The sequence below is a fragment of the Prionailurus bengalensis genome, chromosome A1, assembly GCF_016509475.1.
Source record: "Prionailurus bengalensis isolate Pbe53 chromosome A1, Fcat_Pben_1.1_paternal_pri, whole genome shotgun sequence".
NCBI classification, from domain to species: Eukaryota; Metazoa; Chordata; class Mammalia; order Carnivora; family Felidae; genus Prionailurus; species Prionailurus bengalensis.
The window spans coordinates 101,847,165-101,867,963 of record NC_057343.1 but is presented as its reverse complement, the minus strand read 5'-3'; the positions used below and the strand labels follow the sequence as shown (position 1 = coordinate 101,867,963).

The 20,799-nt window shown below is 46.1% G+C and overlaps 1 protein-coding gene across 1 annotated transcript in view; it reads right to left on the bottom strand.

Annotated features, from left to right (window-relative positions):
- The window catches only part of PRDM6 (PR/SET domain 6), a 105,862-nt gene that overhangs the window by 15,644 nt on the left and 69,419 nt on the right, over nt 1–20,799 (bottom strand). Inside the window, exons 4-6 of the mRNA XM_043586312.1 lie at nt 18,381–18,508; nt 14,442–14,566; nt 1,690–2,032 (exon numbers count right to left, since the gene is read on the bottom strand). Coding sequence (XP_043442247.1) covers nt 1,690–2,032; nt 14,442–14,566; nt 18,381–18,508 — 596 coding nt within the window. The remainder of the gene's footprint in view (nt 1–1,689; nt 2,033–14,441; nt 14,567–18,380; nt 18,509–20,799) is intronic.

Here is a 20,799-nt window from a genome sequence, read left to right as displayed (position 1 = left end):
AATCATACTCAAAGCTAAGCCTGGCGTTTCAGGACCCAGAAACTTTCAACGATCATTTCATCTTACCTTGCACATTTAGTTATTATGATAACAACGTATCTGTGCCACTAACGAATCCATACATCTGAACGCAAGTTCCTAGTAACACAAGTTAACGCCTCTTTTAGGCTTCAAAACTCCTAAAATGCATTGCAAACTTGGAAGAGAAGCATCTCAAAGCTACATGCGTATTTGCAAAACAGAGAAATTTCAAAGGAAACCCTTCCTGAGTGAGGAAAACACTTGCACAACTTTTGTGGTCACTTCTAAAGCCCAAAGCACTAACACGTGCAGAGGTCTGATGACAGTTTCACCAGGATCTCTCCCTGGAAAGTGAAAGACTGGAAAGGCCCAGCTACCTTAACAACACTAACACAATCATTTCAACATTAATTAATTACAGCAATGCTTGATGCTTGGCAAGGGGTTTCTAGAAAAGCACAAATAAAGAAGACACATGTAAATGTGCATATATATACTAAAAGGGGTTCTTATTATTATTTTAGAACACATCCACCCCCTTCCCAGCACATCTCCACCCTCTGCGTCCCTGCCAGGTTCGCCAGTACGCTGTCATATGCCGCTCAGCTGGGAGGGGACAGCTAGGGGTGTAACATAAGGCAAAGAGAACAGAGGGGCTTAAGGTTAATCAGTGGCCAAACGAAGAAAATAATTCAGAAGACGTGCTTCCAACCATGTATCTTCCTTCCAAAAAATCATTTTCCATGTTTTATTTCATTTCATATTCAAAGTGCCTTTTCCAGGCTATTCTTAGATATTTGGGGTTTAATCACATCTTCACAGGATGTGAAAGGGAGAGAAAGCACGGTCCTTTCTTATTGAATTATTTTGATTTTTGTCTTTTGCGCTCCCGGCTCTCAAGACTGTCGAATAAACGAGTTTTGATTCATAAATAATAGTTCCATTATATCTACTGTGCCACTCGTCAAAGCACCTGAAATTTTAATTCACTTGTTCAGCTAAATTTCATCCTCAGTTCATGGCCATAAAATTCTTTATTGACAAACTTTCAAACCAACTTTGACTCTGAGGTATCTGGTCAACATTTTTCTTCTGTGTGGATATTAGTTTATTGAATAAGTGGCATCTGTTTTCCTCCACATCACTAGCAGAGTAGGTATTTCCTTTTGACAGCTTTGCAGGATTTATGGGTTTGCACGCTCTGAAGAAAAATAGTACTAAGCAAAAAATTCCAATTCATTACCTCTTAGTACTTAATTAAGTTCATACCCACGGCACACTGGAGGTGAACCCTGAAATGCCTGTGACAGCAAGCAAGGCAGCCAACTATATTATCTTAGGAAGACAGAGAGGATTCTAATGCTCCTGACCTCATTTTTCCATCTACGATATTCATACATGCGCCGTCTGCTTTGTTCCCCTTTAGACCCGGACAGAACTGTCTGGAAGGCGAGAGCAAGGTCCCTCCCTGCGACCTCTGTCGTTCCCGTAGCCCGGCTACACAGTAAAAAGTCCATCAGCGGCCCCGCCACTCATCTCTGACCTTCCAGAACGCGCGCACACACCTCCCGTCGTGGGCGGCTGCGGGAGGCGCCTGGGGCCTGGCGGAAGGCAGGCAGTGGGTCTCACTGAGCAAACACGAGGGGAGCAGCCAAGAGTTGGGGTTACCTGTCGGGGTTCTGCGTGCACACGTGCATCTGCAAGAGGATCCGCTGCGTGAAAGTCTTAAAGCACTGCCCGCACTTCCAAAGGTGCCAGTCACTGAACTCCGAGTGGAGCTGGCTCGTGGAGGTCGGGCTGGCCAGGACTCGCTGGTTTTTCACGTTGATTTGGTTAAATCCTGACTCCATGGGCCCAGACTTATCCAGGAGAGAGAAGTTCCTGCTGCACGGTGTCTGTGGGAAAACCACAGAACGCTGCTGGGCGGCCGGGGGCAGTTTGCTGCTCTTGCTGAAAGGCTGCAGGGCGTCTTGTCTGCACATGGCCTCCATGACCGTGGAGGGGACGTTTACTGGGAGAACAGGAAGAGTGTCAGAAGATCAGTTTCGTGAGCCTTTCCAAGAAGCACCATTACACATGCTTCTAAAAATTCCTTTACATCACCATTGTCAACATTCGTTTTTCTGGACTCCAAATTACTTGACTTGAAGGGGAAAAGAAAGCACTAATGTCACAAATTCCTATCTCACTCAGTGCCTCTTCATTAAGCACATACTATACGCTCAGGGTTGTTTACACATCGTCTTTGCCTCACAGTTCACTTATGGGTAGAGACATAAAGACTCCAGAATGAGGCTCCACACTGCACCCTAGGCTTGGAGAGAGTCGAGAAGGCAAAAACAGCAAAAGGAGAAGAGAGAGGAGAGAATGGCGGGGGGGGGGGGGGTCCTGCCCACAGAAGGCAACCCCGAGCAATGTCTGAGAAGACAGATTTGGGGTCCCAGGATTTTAGGCCTTCCACCGAACCTTGCCAGCATGCGACATTCCAGAAAAACCAGCTGAAAGATGAACGGAACGAGGTGAAAGATGCCTACAGACAATAGTCTGGCACCTTAGTAGGATGGTGAGGGAGACAGGCTGACCAAACGGCATGGTTCTCGACCCCATGGGAACACGGGGTGCAAGAGGAGGTAAACCTCAGAGGCTCTATAAAGTCCAGATAAATAAATAAATACGTCAGGTCTAGGAAACAGACACAGACCGTTTCTGTACAGAAATAGCAAGAAAAAAGGGTTTGAGTCAGATGTGACTTACAGACAGGGTGCAGTAGCTAAGGTCAGAGTCGAAGGCAATACAGCATAGCGCTGGCAACTCGGGTTTGGGACCGGGAAGACCTGGGTTCGAATCCTGACTCTGCCTTGTATTAGCTTAGTCATCACATCTAAGTTATTCAAAATCGCCCTGTGCCTCAGCTTCCCCATCTGTAAGATGAGGACAGTGGGAGTCATAATCCTAAAAGTAACCACAGCAGGGCTAAGGGGTTGAGACAGCCTCCATTTTCCCACTGCTCTTTAATACTCTTGAGACCAGTGGCAAGCACAGAACGTTGACATCTACAACCGCGTCCTTGGTAAGATGTAAAATGGTCCCCGTAGGGATTAAGCTAATGCACAGAATGTAGAAAATGCCACGGGTGCCACGCCACAGATGCTGAGGCCTAAGAGCAGTGGCTTCATCTTTAAACCCCGTCATGACACGGAAATGCAATAATGGAAGTATCCATCAACGACGACCACCATTACTCTTATTTTAGGGAAGACACTGCAATGTAGAAAGATGGATGTAAACTGGAATGGTGGTAAAAGCAGCAGAAACAAGAAACATTTTTGAGGAAGGAAACCTAATACATGTGAAATCTGTTTTTCTTTAAGTTGTTACGGTGCTAATAATCCACATCATGCACTCGCTGGTCAACCCACAGGGTGAAAGGTGATTAGAATATGCTTTCAAACTATTATTCTTGTATTAAGTCAGTACTGTGGCAATAAAATGTATTAACTGGTTATTTCAGGAGTCAAAGAGATTAAAAGTCACAGGATGGCCGAGAGGTGCCTGGGTGGCTCAGTCGGTTGAGCATCTGGCTTCGGCTCAGGTCATGATCTCACAGTTTGTGGGTTCGAGCCCCACATCAGTCTCTGTGCTGACAGCTTAGAGCCTGTAGCTTGCTTTGAATTCTGTCTCCCTCTCTCTCTGCTCCTCCCCCGCTCATGCTCTGTCTCTCTCCTTCAAAAATAAATAAAAACATTAAAATAAAAGTTAAAAAAAAAAGTCACAGGGTGGCCAAAGAAGAAAATTAGAGGCCAAAAAATTTGAAGAGGTTGACAGGCAAAAAGATGGGTCGTGGGAAGTAACCAATGGCCCTTGGCCACTGGTTCAAGGCCACAAGGGAGGACACATATGAAGTGAGGGCTCTCATCCTTCCCTCAGACCATCACTGAGATGCCCACGTAGCATGCAAACTCAAGCGTGCTCGACTACAAAGAGAAAATGGTAGTGGACCGTGGACACGGGGAGGCTCCGCACTTGAGAGGACAGGGAGAGACCATGTGCAGAGACTCATGGGGGATGATGGGCTGCCACTAAGGGCCTTCCAACCCAGACGGTGTTCTGTACAATCACAGCTGTGACACTCATCCAATAAAAGGAACAGCTCTGTGTACAGGACTCTGTCGGCATGGCCCATCCTATCTTGGGAAGGGAAAAAAAAGAGATTCACAGACCTGGGAAGAAGTCTACGTAGTTGAATGCACCTTATACTCACAGGGGAGGCTTTTAAAAAGTTAAAATCACATAGGCACCAGGATGGCTCAGTCCATTAAGCATCCAACTCTTGGTTTGGGCTCAGGTCATGATCTCACAGTTCATCAGTTCAAGACCCACAGCAGGCTCTGTGCAGGCAGTGTGCTGGCAGTGCTTGGGAGTCTCTCTCTCCCTCCCTCTCTCTGTCCCTCCCAGCTCTCTCTCAAATAAGTAAATAAAATACGCTTAAAAAAATTAAATCACAAGCTCTTGGTAGGACCTGGGCATCTGCATTTTTAGAGGCTCCCTCAAGTACTTCTAATGTACAATCAGGTTCCAAAATCACTGATCTAATCCAACCCTCTCTTATTACAAATAAAAAAAGCTGAAGCCCCAGAAGGTCCAATACTGTAACTCAACCAGGGTCACACATACAGAGGACACATCTGAGCTGGAAGCTTTAGCCTTCTAACTGCCAAGTCGTTTTTTTCTAGCCACACTCCTAGACCGTTCATCACTCACCAGCTGTGTTTCAAAAGTAAAAAGAACATTTTATACGCAGTATAGGGTTTGGCATGTATGCAAATATAGGATAAACATAAACATAGATGTCATATATACATATACACTATAAAAATACTGATACATACCCATATACACGTTTATATGTCTATATTCTGTATATAAATATTTACACATAATTTCAACTTCTGAGGCAAAAATGTATAATCAATATGAAATTTGCCCATATGTTTCAGACTTTCAAAAGAAAATCTTTGCACACAGAACGTTATTTTTTTATTTAATTTTTTAAATGTTTACTTATTTTTGAGAGAGAAAGAGAAAGAGCATGAGCGGGGAAGGGGCAGAGAGGGGGAGACCCAGAATCCACAGCAGGCTCCAGGGTCTGAGCTGTCAGCACAGAGCCCAACGCGGGGCTCGAACTCATGGACTGCAAGATCATGACCTGAGCCGAAGTCAAATGTTTAACTGACTGAGCTAGCCAGGCACCCCTAATGTTCATCTAGTGTGTGTGTGTGTGTGTGTGTGTGTGTGTGTGTGTGTGTGTGTGTGACAGAGACAGAGAGAGAGAGATTGAGAAAGCAGGGAAGGAGCAGAGAGAGATGGAGACTGAGAGAATCTCAAGCAGGCTCTGTGCTGTCATGCTGTCAGCACAGATCCCAATGTGGGGCTGGATCCCACGAACTGTGAGATCATGACCTGAATCGAAACTCAGATGCTTAACCAAGTGAGCCACCCTGGCGTCCTGAATGTTACTCTTTAAACAGGTACTGCAAAATCAGGAGGAATGTTTGAGTAGTTTTTTTTTTAATGTTTATTTATTTTTGACCAAGCACAAGCGGGGGGAGGAGAAAGAGGGAGACACAGAATCTGAAACAGGCTCCAGGCTCTGAGCTGTCAGCACAGAGCCCGACGCGGGGCTCCAACTCACTGACCGAGAGATCATGACCAGAGCTGAAGTCGGACGCTTAACCGACTGAGCCACCCGGGCGCTCCAGCACTTTGTTAGTAAAAGATAACAGCAGCATTGTCAGAGATCAGTGTAGAACTCGTTTTGTGTACCCTGTTTATAACTTATCCAGAAGAGACAAGGCACAGGGGAACACACACATTTCTAGGCAACACTAAGTTCTTGCAGGTTGGGAAATGGCAGACTAAAGGAAGACACGTTGGAAAGACTGTCTAATGAAGGTGTCATCAGTGTGCACGAGAGCAGGGTAACCAGCCAGAAACTTCACTCTGGGGAAATTAATATAAAGAATACTTTAAGTATAGATTGTGAATTCTGACTTCCAACTTCTCTTGGAAAATAACCTCATAGATTTTCAAAAACGTTTACGGTTGCCTCACCTTTATATTAAGCACGAGAATGGGTAAGCAAATGAATTTAACTCTAATGGGCAATGTCAACAGGGTGATAAAAACGCATACCGGTTTGTAAAATAATCTAGGATATTTGGGATCAGAGGTAATGATAATAATATGAGGCAGTAACAGTGAAAATGGTTGGAACAAAACTATGCCCTATCTCATTATTTCCTTCTCTGGGACACCTCAAAGCAAAGGTAATACGCTTTCAAGACAGAAGTAGCAACTACACTCTACATTCTACACTCTAGACTCTACTTTTGGTGTGGGATCCTTTACTGTACGAGTGAATCAACTGAATCGTCCGTACAAATGAATCAAATGAGCACATAACATAGAGAGAGGAGAAAGTAATGGCGGGAAGAAATAATTATCACAAAAGCAACCATATGTGATCTCTAAACTGTCCCACAGAGTTCCTGCACACTTTCATAGGACTCTTGGTATCTACAAATTACAGTGTTTTTAAAGAAGGATTTAAAGGACACAGAAGACTATTCTTCCTAAATTAGAGCCCCATGGGCTATGGCAATCCAAAAGTATGAAAAAATGACCAGAAAGGTGACAGACCTTGCAGACACCTGCAAAAGGCCCAGAGATGATGAACTAAAGTGGCCTAGAAAATGAGGGGTTTCCACACGAAGACACAGTGAGCTGGGAAAATCTCTTCCTTCTATCAGACAAAGATTAAGGGGGTAGAGGGAAAACTGGCAAAGCCCTACAGGGTATAGAGTCAAGGAAGAACACAAACTTGGCAAACCCTGGAAAATTACAACAGTGAGAGGGGCCCATGCAGGATCCGTACAGCCACCCTCTGTCCATTCATTCAGTCCGCCGATACTTCGTGAGCTGCTGGTGCCGTGGGTACGGGGGGAAAAGCAAGCCCCGACCCCTGTCCTCAGACCACTTACACTCTAGTGAGAGAGCTATCAAACAAAAGGTTTTTGCAAGTTCTCAGTGTCGTCAAGTCTAAAATCCCATTAATTGCAGGTTGCACCATTAACTGTAAGGCATCTCCCAGGTTCAGAAGGAACAAAAAGAACAAAACGTGCCGGGGGGGAGGGGGGGGAACGTGTACGTGAGCACTTACAAGACACAGGTGCTCCAAGTGTGACGCATGCTATGAGAGAGACGAAGAGGCGCCAGGAAAGGTGGGGGGAGGGGGGTGAGGGACAGCTTCTCTCAGGCAGTGACCTTGAATGTGAGTCCCAAAAGGCACACAGGTGTCAGACAGGTGGGAAGGGGGAACAAAAGGCAATGTGAGAGGATGCAACATGGGCAGCTCTGCTACGGGGTCTACCTGGCAGGCTGAGGTGAGAAGGAGCTCAAGGGAGGACGCAGGGTCTGTAACAAACTGAAAGGGTCATGGCCAGTCTAATGACGCGTGAGTTCTAATTTTATAAAACGGGACATGAACCATAGGAAATACTTTCTGGAGACTCTGTGTGGCCCATAGGCTACCATATTAAAGACCAGGGGACCCATTATAAGAGTAATGGCAAGCCATGGGGCGCCTCGGTGGCTCTGTCAGTTGAGCATCTGACTCTGGATTTCAGCTCATGATCTCATGGTTGATGGGATCGAGTCCCACTGCCAGCGCAGAGACTGCTTGGGATTGTTTGTCTTCCTCTCTCTCTCAAAAGTAAATAAATAAACTTAAATTTTAAAAAACCCAGAATATACAATCAACAGGGCTTTGTAAGTGATTAGATAGAAGGGTGACTAAAAGTGAGATGCCAAGGTTTCTAGAAAGAACTGGATGAATGGGGCTGAGCTACTGAACTAGAGGAGGGGCAGAATGGTTTCAGTGGTATGTGCCCAGCTGGGCACCCCGGTCCGATACCAGGACAGATACGGAGCACACAACTAGATAGGAATGCGGGGATCAGTACAGAGGTCTGGACTGGCGACACAAATCTCGGAACACCTAAATCGGGTCCCCCGGGGAAAGGCACTGAAATGCAGATTTGCAGTTTTGTGTGCACGAGGTTCCCGGAGGAGTGCTCCTAGGATCAATACCTCTAGGGAAGTGAAGCAAGAGAACTCTGTCCAGGGAGGAGACGGGAGAATTCTGGAGATGGAGGTCCTTCACAGGCGTCCTGTTTTGGGGCAAGGGAACCAGTCCCTAGTAGCCTCCACCCACACTGCCCAGTCACTGAACATGGGCCACACAGAGGGGGAGCAGGACCAAGGGCAAAGTGGCTCTCTTAGGCTGAAGCTACTTCCTGGAGACAAACTCCTCGGACAGACGGCAGCCCCTTAATCTCCTCCCCACCAGGGGAATGAGTGCCGCAATCTGATAGCAAGGTTGGGATCTAGGTGGTACCCCCAGAGCATTCCAAAGCACCCAAAGAGACCAAATCTCTCACAACAGTGGGTTTCCCTGCGTTGTTTGTCACTTCTCACTGCAGATGCGTTCTCAGCAGCTGCTGCCTTCTGTTGGGAGTCCTGTGCAGGTACTGAGGCATCCCTAGGGGGTGACTTCTCTTTGCTTCCTTTAGCACCCTACAGGTTTCTCCAGTCCTTGACCAATCTCTGTTGGCCCAGGGTTTCCAGACCTGGCAGGCAGTACAAAACTAACCCCACAACATCCCATAGCCAGGGCTGGCTTTTAGAGTGTGGCATTGTTTGCTTGTTTTTATGTTTTTGAGAGAGAGAGCGCGTGCATGGACAGGGGAGGGGCAGAGAGAGAGGGGGGACAGAAGATCCGAAGCAGGCTCTGCAACGATAGCAGTGAGTCCGTTGTAGGTCTCGAACTCAAGAACCATGGGATCGTGGCCTGAGCTGAAGTTGGATGCTCAACTGACAGAACCACCCAGGCACCCCAGGCACTGCTTTTACCAATGGCCTGAGATGGACGTTTCCTTGGCTTCCAGGACTGTGGGTAGTATTTTTCTAGTCCTCAGTCAGGGAGAGAACAGGAACTTCTAGTTCCCGGGCTTAAGTGAAGAGGCAAATCCCAGCTGCCCATGGTACTCAAAGGGCCTGGAGCCTGGACTCCTACCAACCTCACGAATGCTCAGCCCAATCCCCCCGAGCTAAGGCTCACAGCCGTGGCCATGTCACCCGGTTCCTGTGTTGTATCTGGTTGGTACGCTGTGTGTTCCAGCGCTTTCTTCTAGCCTTGAGGACAGGGTCTGAGCTCCTCTACCTCGTCACAACCCTCCCCACGGGGCTTGGCACACAGATGGCCCTGCGGGACCCAACTGGAATGGAAACTCCTCCGTGTTTCCAGATGTAAGCTTGAGCCTGGGCCTAGCGCCTCCCTCTTGGTGGTGTGACAGGGTAAGGGGCATGAGGCGGAGGTGCCCCTTTTTGTTTTCTGCTCTGTAAAATCAAGAGGAAGAGGGGAGTGGAAGGGGGCAGTGCACCCACTGCCTCTCACATTCTGTTACCTTGGCTTCCCTTGCCAAGACAGAAAAAGCAGCAGGAAGACTTGTTTAACATTTATTCCCTGGGTTTTTTTTTTTTCCACTTCCTCTGAAATGAATATGAATACACTCTGGTCTTTACACTCCGCAGGAGCTAATCCCCCACTGGAAGCTTTGGGGAGCCTCATTCCTTCTCGCGGATGCAATCTGTCGACACAGGCTTTCCTTCGGGCTCTTCTGGAAGGTCTAGGGTGGATGGAGCGGCTCTCTGCTTGGAGCTCTATTACATTTATAACCATGGTTTTTTACAAAGAAAATAACATAGGAATTGCTTCCAGAACCCAAATGCCTGTGTCAAACGATGCCTTCTCTTTGAGCAGCAAGGCGGCTTTCGGGGGCTCGTCTGGGCACCTGAGTGTGCCCCCACCGCCTCTCAGCTGCCGCTGGAGGGGGGCAGTCACTGAGGCCTGAACCCACCGCACACGCTCAATAGGAAATGTGTACTTTCACTGTTGAAAGAACCATGGGAAGAAAACGATATTTTAATAAATGAAAGGGCTTAATAAGTATTATTTGCTAAGTAAAATCATATTTCCCTTGAATGTCTTGGGCCATGTATCAACTTCATTAACAAAGAAAAATCTGGCTGAAACGTTTAATCCCTTCAAATAATGGCAAAAAAAATTCTCAATATTCATCTGGGGGGGGGGTGGGCATTTAGTAATTGGTGTGTGCAGAGCACTAGGAGGCGGCCCTGTGGAGGTATTTTGTCTCTAGTATCAAGAAGCTTTTTAAGGTACCTAATTTATTTTGTGGCTCGCTCCGTAGGATAAAAATGGTCTTAGAATTGCTAATCCAGTTGAGATGATTTAAATTACTCAGGGCTGTGGAAGGCTATCTGTTAAATTATCTGCCCATGCCCTCTCACACATTTGTGCTTTTAAATCACACAGAGTATTTTCTCTGTGCAGAATAAGGAACCCTCATTATAAAGCACTCCCAGCCCTCTCCGTGAATCATGCGGAATGGGAATCCATCTCGGAGGTACGGTCATATATCTCCCCCACACTATCTGATGAAGCTTTCTGCTGGTTTCTTGGGTGGCCAATCACATGACAGATATATGACTGTGAGACAGGAACTGAAATAAAATCCCTATAATACCCTTAGGGGGAAGGGGGATTGTCACTGGTGAGCGTTTAAGTCAATGACTTAATTTTCTTGAAGCTTCCCTCCACCCTCACTTTGAGCTCGGAACTCAACACCCAAAAGAGCCGCTTCATTTATCTACCGAATCCGCGATACTTCAGGCTGCTATAGTTTTCCACATTGTCTTCCAAGGATTTCAATAAATGGTTGAACATCTATCCCGGTGGAGTTAACGTAATACTCTAATCAGCAACCTCAAGAGTGCTTTACTCGGTCGGACTCTATGAGACAGAAGGATTAAAAAGCAAAGCATCCGGTGTTTCCAGAAAGTACCCTTTTGATGACACTGCGGCAATGAATCTCAAGACGAGAGGGTGCACTCTCAGATTCCTGTTGTCGGTGGCTGTGAACGGCACACAAGATCCCGAAATCCTCCAGCCCAACCCCTACATCTGTCTCATCCACGTAACAGCAACACCACGTGCAAGCAATGTTGCAAATGTGTGATTGCCACCCCAGAGATCACATCAAGGGTAAGAAATGCATTCCCTAGGGAGTAATTCCATGGCTCCCCCTCACGTGCATGTGTACTATTTCTCAACAAAACAAGTAAATAACCTGAAATCATTTTTTTAAAACTTAGGGGCGTCTGGGCGGCTCAGCTCGAGCCGCCAACTCTTGATTTCGGCTCAGGTCATGATCTTGTGTTCGTGAGTGTGAACCCCGAGTCCGGCTCTACGCTACCAGTGTGGAGCCTGCTTGGGACACTCTCTCTCTCTGTCTCTCTCTCCCCCTGCCCCCTCCTGCTTGCGCACATGAACGCATGCTCTCTCTCTCTCTCTCTCTCTCTCAAAATAAATAAATAAGCTTTTTATTTTTTTTTTAAATAGAAGTAATTCCACGGTGGTTTCCATTTCTGACTCCTAACTCAGCAGCTGGCCATTCCTTTCTTCAAGTTCCTCAGACCAAAGCCTTAGAGTTATCTTGGACTCCTTTCTTTCTCGCTCAGCATCCAGTGTGTCCGGAAGCACTCCTGGCTTGACTTTCAAAACGTTTCCAGAATCCAGCCACTTCTCACCACCTCTACCATGTCTATACTAGCCCGGACTACCACCCCCTCTCCCCTGGAGTCCTGCAGGAGCCTGGAACTGGATTCCCTGCTCCACCCTCCGCCCTTACTGTCTGGTCTCCACTCAACGGCCAGCATAATCTTGTTACCATGGCAGCCAGAACATCTCACTCTTCGGCTCAGAACTCTGCCATAGCGCCCTTCGCCTGGCCCTCGAACAGAGGAAAAGCCACGCTTCCGACAGGAGCCTCCTGGGCGCCACGGGGTCCCCGCTCCGGTCCCACCCCACATCTGAGTTAACTCGTCCTCACCTCACTCCCTCCACAACACCCGTGCTAACCTCCACGATACTCTTCCAACAGGCCAGAAACATCCCCATCGTGGGGCCTTTACTCTTTTCATCTTGCCGCCTGGAACATTCTTCTCCCAAATAGCAAACGTGGCTGATCCTTCCCTCGCCAATCTCACCCCAAAGGCACATTCCAGATAGGGCCTTCCCCGCTCACTCCTGCCAACCACAACTCACAACTCCTAGCATGCCTCACCCCTTCCCCTGCTTTGGCCACTCTACAAAACGTACCACCTGACAAGCCATGTATTCATTCATTCATTCATTCATTCATTCATTCATTCATTCATTACTGTGCCTCTCTCCACTAGAATGTAAGTGCCCTGAGGGCAGGAATTCCCATCTGCTTTTTGGCTGCTGCATTTGCAGCACCTACGAAGACACTAGCTCACTACGGGTGTTCAATGAGTATCTGCGCAATGAATGAACACATCCTTGGACTATGTGCCTAGGTACCTGAGAACTCTAGGCTTCAATAAGCTTATCTTCAGACCTTTCTCAACACACACACCACAGTAACATCTTCAGAGTCTGTAGCAGGCTGTGGTAAAGGAGCGAACAGCAGACCTCACAGGATTTCTGGAAGGCTTCTGGATCAACTTCCACACTTCAGAAAGTGAGGTTACGTCAAGGTTCACAGGACAGGCCCATGTCAGCAGGCTAGAGGGCCGGAAACTGCTGTTTCTCTGTACATGGACTTCGGTCTAGTCTGGGGGAACAGGGGCATGGAGCCGTCCTGAGAAGACAGAACATTCTGGTGTCCTGTCCATTTCTGCCTCAAACACGAACCACACACTCCATGTCCAACACTGAGGTTTTTCTCCAGAAAAACAGACACTCCTTCATACCCCAGTATCACTGCAGAAAAGAAACTTTCCAATGGAAACTTGGGAAGTAAGAGGAATGTACTATAGGTCCAAAGATTCATTTTTTGATTGGAGGTTGGTTTGGGGTTAAAGTAGAAAGAGAAATTTGATGGCAATATGCTTCCTGAGGGTTCTTTTTTTTTTTTTTTTTTTTTTTTTTTTTGGCAAAGAAAGTAAAGACAACACGAAAAAGAAATATCTGACCAGCAGCGTTTTTATCAGGAGTAACACAAACTTTTTTTTTTTTTTTGGAGGGGGGGGGTCTTTGTGCGTGTGTGTGAGAAAGTAAGTGGGAAAGGAAAAATAACACTTTTTTTCCTCCAAACTGAAGTTTCTTCAATAGATCTGTGCTCTCTGCTCCTTTTTCTGTTACAGAATGACAAATTATTAGTTCACTGCAATTAGCCGTTATCAGTTTGGTGGCTTTATTGCCACACCATTTTTTTTTTATTAAAATGGTGTCAGTGAAACCAGTGTTTCTCACTGAAACGCATTACCTAATTCCATTCCAAATCCTGGACATCACCTTATAATACTTTCCAAAGAATTGATAAAAACAAAAATAAAAGTTTTAATAAAAACGGCTCCCAGGTCCTGTTTGCCTAGATAAGACTTTTTTTTTTTTTTTTTAGAGATAATGACTGCCCTGGTAATAAAGATACAAATTAAATAGTTCATGTTAGACTAGGAAATTTGCAAAGACAAACTCCTCAGTCAAGTGTCTATGATTTTTGCTACTGTTTCTCATTCCAATGACTACTTAGCACCCCCAGTTGCCTGGAGGGCTTTGACCCCTAAGTAGACAGCACCGTTTTCTTATTATTTTATTTTTGCCTATGATGTGACTCTGGCAAGATCATGTACCCCAGCAGAGCAGGAGTTACAGCTTGTACTGTTCTGGTAACCCCATGCGGTGGCAAGCACAGTACCAGACACAGAGTAGGTGCTCAATAAAGACCAGCTGCCTCAGGGGTACCTGGGTGGCTCAGTCGGTCAAGCCTCCTCCAACTTTGGCTCAGATCACAATTGCCCAGTTTGTGAGTTTGAGCCCCAAGTCGGGCTGGGCTCTGTGCTGACAGCTCAGAGCCTGGAGCCTGCTTCGGATCCTGTGTCTCTCTCTCTCTCTCTCTCTGCCTGTGCCTGACTCATGCTCATTTTCATTTCCATTCTCTCTCTCAAAGTAAGTAAACATAAAAAAAAATTTTTTTTTTAAATACCAGCTGCCTCATTGCTGCTACCAGCGACTACTTAAAACTATGACAATGGCTTTGACAATAAATACAGGTGAGGAAAGGACCGGCTTACATAAGATGCCCTGTAAAAAAGCAAAAGACAGGAGGAGAAGAAAATGAGGGAACAGACTCGTGCACATTTGCATGACGTATCAGGGTGAGTTGGATTTCAGGAGTCTCAAGCAACACTCTTAAATGGTTAGCTTTCAAATAAGTATTTTGAGATGTGAATTCAGAGCTAAAAGAAATTCTTACAGTTTTCATCCTGGGCAATGCATTGTAAAGGGATCCCAAAGAAAGACGTATAGCTGTCATTGTACCACACCAGAAGCTCGGTACCCCTGGGAATATCTATACAGGCTCGGTAGAATATATTCGACCTATTCAAAACAAAAGAAAACCCAGCTTAGTAATAGGTAGGATTCAGGTGCCCCCCCCCTCCACATTTTCATTGCCCCGAAAAAGTTCTGCCCGGCTCCATCTAAACAGTTTGTTTGTAATAAAATCTGCACCCACCTTATCATTCCAAGCAACCAATTACAGCCTCTACCCCGGTATAATAAACACCTTACAGTTTATTTCCACAATGTCCCTCCACAGAACATCTTGGCTGAAGAGACACATACAGGGCCCAAGAGCGGGCATAAAACCAGGGGCTCATTAAAAACAAAACACAAAACAGGGGCGCCTGGGTGGCGCAGTCGGTTAAGCGTCCGACTTCAGCCAGGTCACGATCTCGCGGTCCGTGAGTTGGAGCCCCGCGTCGGGCTCTGGGCTGATGGCTCAGAGCCTGGAGCCTGTTTCTGATTCTGTGTCTCCCTCTCTCTCTGCCCCTCCCCCGTTCATGCTCTGTCTCTCTCTGTCCCCAAAATAAAAATAAACGTTGAGAAAAAAAACCCAAACACAAAACAAAAAACTCCATCTCAGATTAATGAGAAAATTCCATCTCTCGGCAAATTGTAGATGCTGGTGCCTCACCTTCATCTATCAATTAATACTATTGATTTCCTTTTTGAAGGAAAGGCATTACACGTATTCTTGCAACGTGGCAATGGGAGTCCCCAAATCCGTAATAAAATTAAGCGGCTTTGTGATTTAAGGACGGAGGAAAGTAAAAATCTTCCCCATCGCCTATCTTCTCAAGTTTGACACAAGAGAAGAGAAAACCCCTCTTCCGGGGAAAATGAATGGAAGTTCATTAAATACAAGGGGAGCACTTTACTCTGGCTGAAAGATTACCCTCTGAAATGACAGAGTGAAGGCACCAAGAAATAAACATTTTTTAAAACAGCTTTGGTACTGTAAAGAAAAACCTACAGATTAAAAAAAAAAAAAATGAGGAGACCGTGACTGGTTTCCTCAATGAAGAATTGCTACAAATATTAGCCTCAAGTTCAAGATAAAAGTGTTTAGGGTTGGTGGGCCTTAAATTTAGCCTTTCTGTAAAGAATGGCCTTGGCAGGGCAATTGGCTCCTTGTAGAACACTGCAGACATAAGGCAAATCCTTCTCCACATTTTTCATGGCAGTGAGATATGCACTTGTCAACATATTTTGTCACCACAAAGTGGCTCTTGGCAATAGGATCATAAAGATCAATAAAAAAAAAAGTGCAGATTCTCAATATTTTACTTGCAGCTGCAAAAATTTCATTTATCTTGTTATTTTCCTTACTTGCTGCCATTCTGTCTCACGAGGGCACTGCTAACTAAGCAGAATGTTTTTCCCAACATTCTATGAATATCTGACAAAAACTCCAGCCAGTTGTGCGGACCTCGCCACCCTGCCTCCCTCCGCATCTCCAAGAGCTGTGCATTTTATTAATTCTTTCCACTGCTACATAAAAAAATCAAAATTGGAGCCGAGCTATAAATCACCGGCATCTCCTAACTTGAGAAAAATTGAGTCGACTTTGTACTTCACCCTTGTAACATTTCATCTCTCGGTTTGGCTTCCCTTAATATAAACACAGCGCCCGGCAAATGAATGTGCTAAAAACCAAATGACACACTTTGCCGCTGAAAGAACAGAACTGTTTTCAAGCAATGGGTGGTCTTCTGAGGCACAGAGTAAGCCGAAAGGGAGGGGTGGGCAAAAAAAAAAAAAGAAAAAAAAATGTGTAAGGGTACACCGTTCCTTACAAGCGGGCAAAGCTTCCAAAACTCGCAGAAATCTCTGCATGTTGAAGCACATCAAAGGAATTTTTCCCTCTTCAGATAATATTTCCTTTGCTGACATGTATTTAGTATTGTGGTTGGATGACTCATAAAGATAGCCTCATGGCGTCCCAACGCAGTTGAAGCACAGCACACGCCAACAAACATTATTGTCAGCCTCAAAATAAAAACAAAACGTTCAGCTAAGGGTCAATCAATCAAGGGCGCTTTGAAGAAAATTCCATTTAGATATTACAAATCATAACAGAATGAATCTAAACCAGCTGACTTTTTGTGAAGAGGACGTTCATGTACAATAAAAATTAAGCTGGCTCTTTGGGGTCCAACTTTTCTATTTTCTTACTCTTGGACGTGGTCACTGGTGATGGATGCCAGTTTTTTAAATTGTGTTTTTGTAGTTCATTTTAGAAAGATCCGAAGTAATCGAAAACAGATCGGCAGAGAGATCTAGAAGGTGAGGCACTATCATGAAAGGCTAGCTGTAAAATCCACTTACTACTGACAGATAGGTAACTGCCTTACTCTTCAGGGGTTTCTGGTTTCCCCCAAATTCAGAATTTGCCTCAAGAGCTCCCCAGGTGCTCATTATGGAACCGGCCAGACTATCTCTTGCTAGAGGGACAAACCCAACCTTTACTAATTTTCTAGCTCCGGCTTTCATAAAAACTTCATGACAGAAATGCGGCTGCAGTCAAGTAACCGAATACCGTCATGCACGGTTTCATTGAAACCATTATTTAATGAAATATAACTGCCCAGGAAACCATGGCAGTGAGTCACATGCTGCCCAAATATGTTCCCTTTGAACTGGAGACCTTCGGAGAGCCAGCCAGATTTGTGCAGCCTTATACCTACGAGGGGTATAAAGCCCTTTTTTTTTTTAAGCTTCATGTTTAAAAACTAAAAAAGAAAAAAAAGAAGGAGAAAGAAAGAAAATAAATAGCCACAGGCAAGAAGCCAAGTTGCAGAGTACAGGACCTTCTGCTTTGATGTGTCTGTGGTGCCTAATAAAGCTAACCAGTTGCTTCTGATTCTAAAGGGAACATGGCTGTTTATAACTGAGGTCATATATTTATATGGCACATGTTTTCGAGGGATTTTGAGGAAAGGGTTTTTTTCCCCCTCCTCTCTGTGATCTGTTTTTGTGTTCCCATCTCCATTTCAGCCTTCTTTAGCACTAAGTGGAAATGCTTGACCAACAGGTGCACTGAGCGGATGCGGCAGGGCATCTGGGAATGCACCTTGCTTTTCTGCCCCTCCCATGCCCCTCCCCACCTTCCCCCCACCCCGCCCCAGCCACAGGCCTCCCAACGGGATTCTGGAAAATGAGGCTGGCTCCACTTTGGGTCTGTTACCCTTTGGGCTTTGCCCAAACTTCTCAGGGATCTGGCGGCTTCTCCACGTTCTGGAACTGCCTGATCACCCGAAATGTATCTTGAATGGTCAAAGGGCCAAAGCCAAACACTCTGACACCTTTTGAGGGACCGGGATGGGTTATTCTGGCTCAGCCATGGCTGCTGAGCTGAAGAGTTCGGGAAAAGCAGCCTGGAGCAGGCTGAGAGTTAGTTCTTGGCCTCCCACGTCTCTGTGCAAATGACACTGTTTCCCGAGGGAGAAAGCCTAAAGACGGCAGGGTGCACGGGATCTGGGGCTGCATCTCTGAACTCCTATCTACGCGCAGGCACACACCGGCTGTGGGGGAATCACCCCGCATCGGCAAGTTTTCCCAGCTCATTCAGGCACTTGTGGATGTTCAGGCAGTGGCGTGGAAGTAACTACACCACGTGCACCGAGTAAAAGAGGCCCTTCCGGGAGCATCTTTACTCCTGAACTCTCGGGATAGTGTGGTTTCAAGAACCAAGGAGATTCCAAAAACCTAGGAAAACAATGTCTGCCAGTCCTCACAGGGTTCTGCAGGACTCTGCAGGGTTTTAAAACCAGCAGCAAGCCTGAATTCGTACACGCAAGCCAAAGGGCTTCAGCTACGTTGAAGTGGTAAATCAAGGTACATACGTTACCTGTACTGAACTACTGTTAGATTCTGTTCTCCGCAGTGCCTTGCACATCGGATATACCTCATCCAGCTCGACTTACTAGGTTCCCCACCATCAATAAAGTGCTGTAGTGTTCCATCTTGGTCATATATCTAGAGAAGAGGTCAGAAGGTCAAGTAGTTAGAACGAATCATCAGCAATCATTTTCCCTGCTTCCCTTGGTGTCTTTATGCGTCGGCTGCAGAAATTTATGGCCTGTAGGTTCGCTAGAGCTTTAATGATGTTCGCGGAAACTCAACCGGAATAGCAGGAAAATATTTTTGGGTGATGCAAGTCGATCCCGTTTTTCTTATCAAGCCGATCTTCCCCTGTATTCAACATATTTCTGGTATCTCGAGGATGTGAGTGACCATGTTTCCCAAAGGATATTTAACCTACTTTGACAGGCTACTCCTAAGTAATGAGCTGCCGGATAAACAAAACAAGCTGAAGGGAGAGGCCATGCTGACATGGCTGGAACATCCACACGAGAGGCCCCCGGGCTCAAACACGTAACTGTTCGAAGGCATTCGGGACGCAGTAACCGTCTGTTAGACGAGCCGGGCGACCCCGGGGAAGAAAGCAGGTGGAATGTTATAGACGTGCAGAGAACTGGTTAAAACAAAACACAACAGGCTCTCCTTCAGATGAAATAAAAGGACTCTCACCTCGCAGAGAATATGGGACTGCTGTTGTCAGCACCTGAAACTATTAGGGAAGCCATCAAAAAAGAGAGACCCTCAAGAAGAGAAAGGGGGGGCAGAGAATGACTATTTCCTAGGGATTGTAAATGTCTTAACTGAGATTGGTCTACTAATGACTGCTTGAGGTCATTCTGAGCAACTCTTCTTTCAAGATCACATTCAAGGAGGGGGGCCTGGGCCGTTTAGTTGATTAAGCGTCCAACTTCGGCTTAGGTCATGATCTTATATAGCTTGTCAGTTCGAGCCCCACATCAGGATGTCTGCTGTCAACACAGAGCCTGCTTGAGATCCTCTGTTCCCCTCTCTCTCTCCGCCCCCTCCCCTCGCTTGCACACTCTCTCTCAAAAAATAAACACTAAAAAAAAAATTTCTTAAAGATCACATACAAGGAAATGAAATTTGTTTCAAACCAGGCAGGGACAATGGGACAAAAAGTCTCATGCGTAACACTAGCCAACCCAGCACAGGCAGAGTCTGAGCCGACCACAGAGGTCATCAGTTCCTGTTTCCAGAAACCAGGTGAGCCCTGGGGAGCTTGGAGGATGTGGTCTCTCGAGGGGTGTGAGGTTGAGGGCTTACATACATACAGCCATTCCAGAAGGGAATCCCAGTCCTAGGGGGCATCTGGGAAGCAAGGGGTGCAGTTCTCAGAAGGAACCATGATGTGACTGGTCCTTTTCAAATAAAATAGTGATGGGATCCTGTTAATTGCTGAAGTGCTGCCCACAGCATCCTGGAAGTCATGTCTCTTACCCTCTCATCAGCCTTTTCCACTGCTCTCTTCCAAACACACATGGAGAACAAGTCTTACAGAGAGCCTCACTGGTTACACTAGAGACTAAAATTAGCACAGTGATTCAGATTAATTTAGCTCAGCATTTCTGTGCTGGGGGCCAAAGGGCTTAGTGATGACAGTTTCTTTTATTATCTCTAGTCATTTTAAAACAGATGACTTGTTTTTTGGGGGTTTTGAGTTTTGTTGTTGTTGTTGCTTTTGCTCATTTGTCTCCACCCCCAACCTCTCCACTCACTCCCCCACCCCTCAAAGACAAGACATCAATCTGATGGAGGCAACTGCTGGAGAAGCTTTGGGTAGCGCAGCAGGGCGATCACAACGGATAATCAATGTCGCCTGAGAAGAATAAAGAGACTCCTGGATTATATTCTAGTTAAGATTAATGACTTCTTGCAATTCCTAGTTTGAGGATGAAGGCAAGGGAATGGAATCATTGCATGAGGTAGATGTATCTGCTCCCTGAACCACCTGAAGACAGACTTTGCATTTAGGTTAGATCCCACTGTATTATGTGGCGGTGGTTTCTGCTTTCCTTTTTAGGAAGCTGGTTCCGAGATTCAAAGTCTCAACCGTGACTCTGCTGTTGACAACCCGTGGGACGCTGAACAAAGCCATTAGTTCCTCAGACACCAATGTTTACCTAAAATGGAGCCAGAAATGTTGACGACCCAGCCCCTCTGCCCTATCCTTTCCCCCACGAACCAACTTCCCTCGAGAGCTGCGAGTGAAAACAATTATGAAGCGTTTTGAGGAGGACAATTCTCCCTGGTGCTTCTAGCCCATTTCATCATCAGCACATGAAGCACATGAAACTCTAGTATTTACGTGTAACGGGTGTCACTTGGACGCTGGCTCATCTGAACACCAGGCACAAGCCAGTCAGTCTTGAAAATGGGTATAAAAA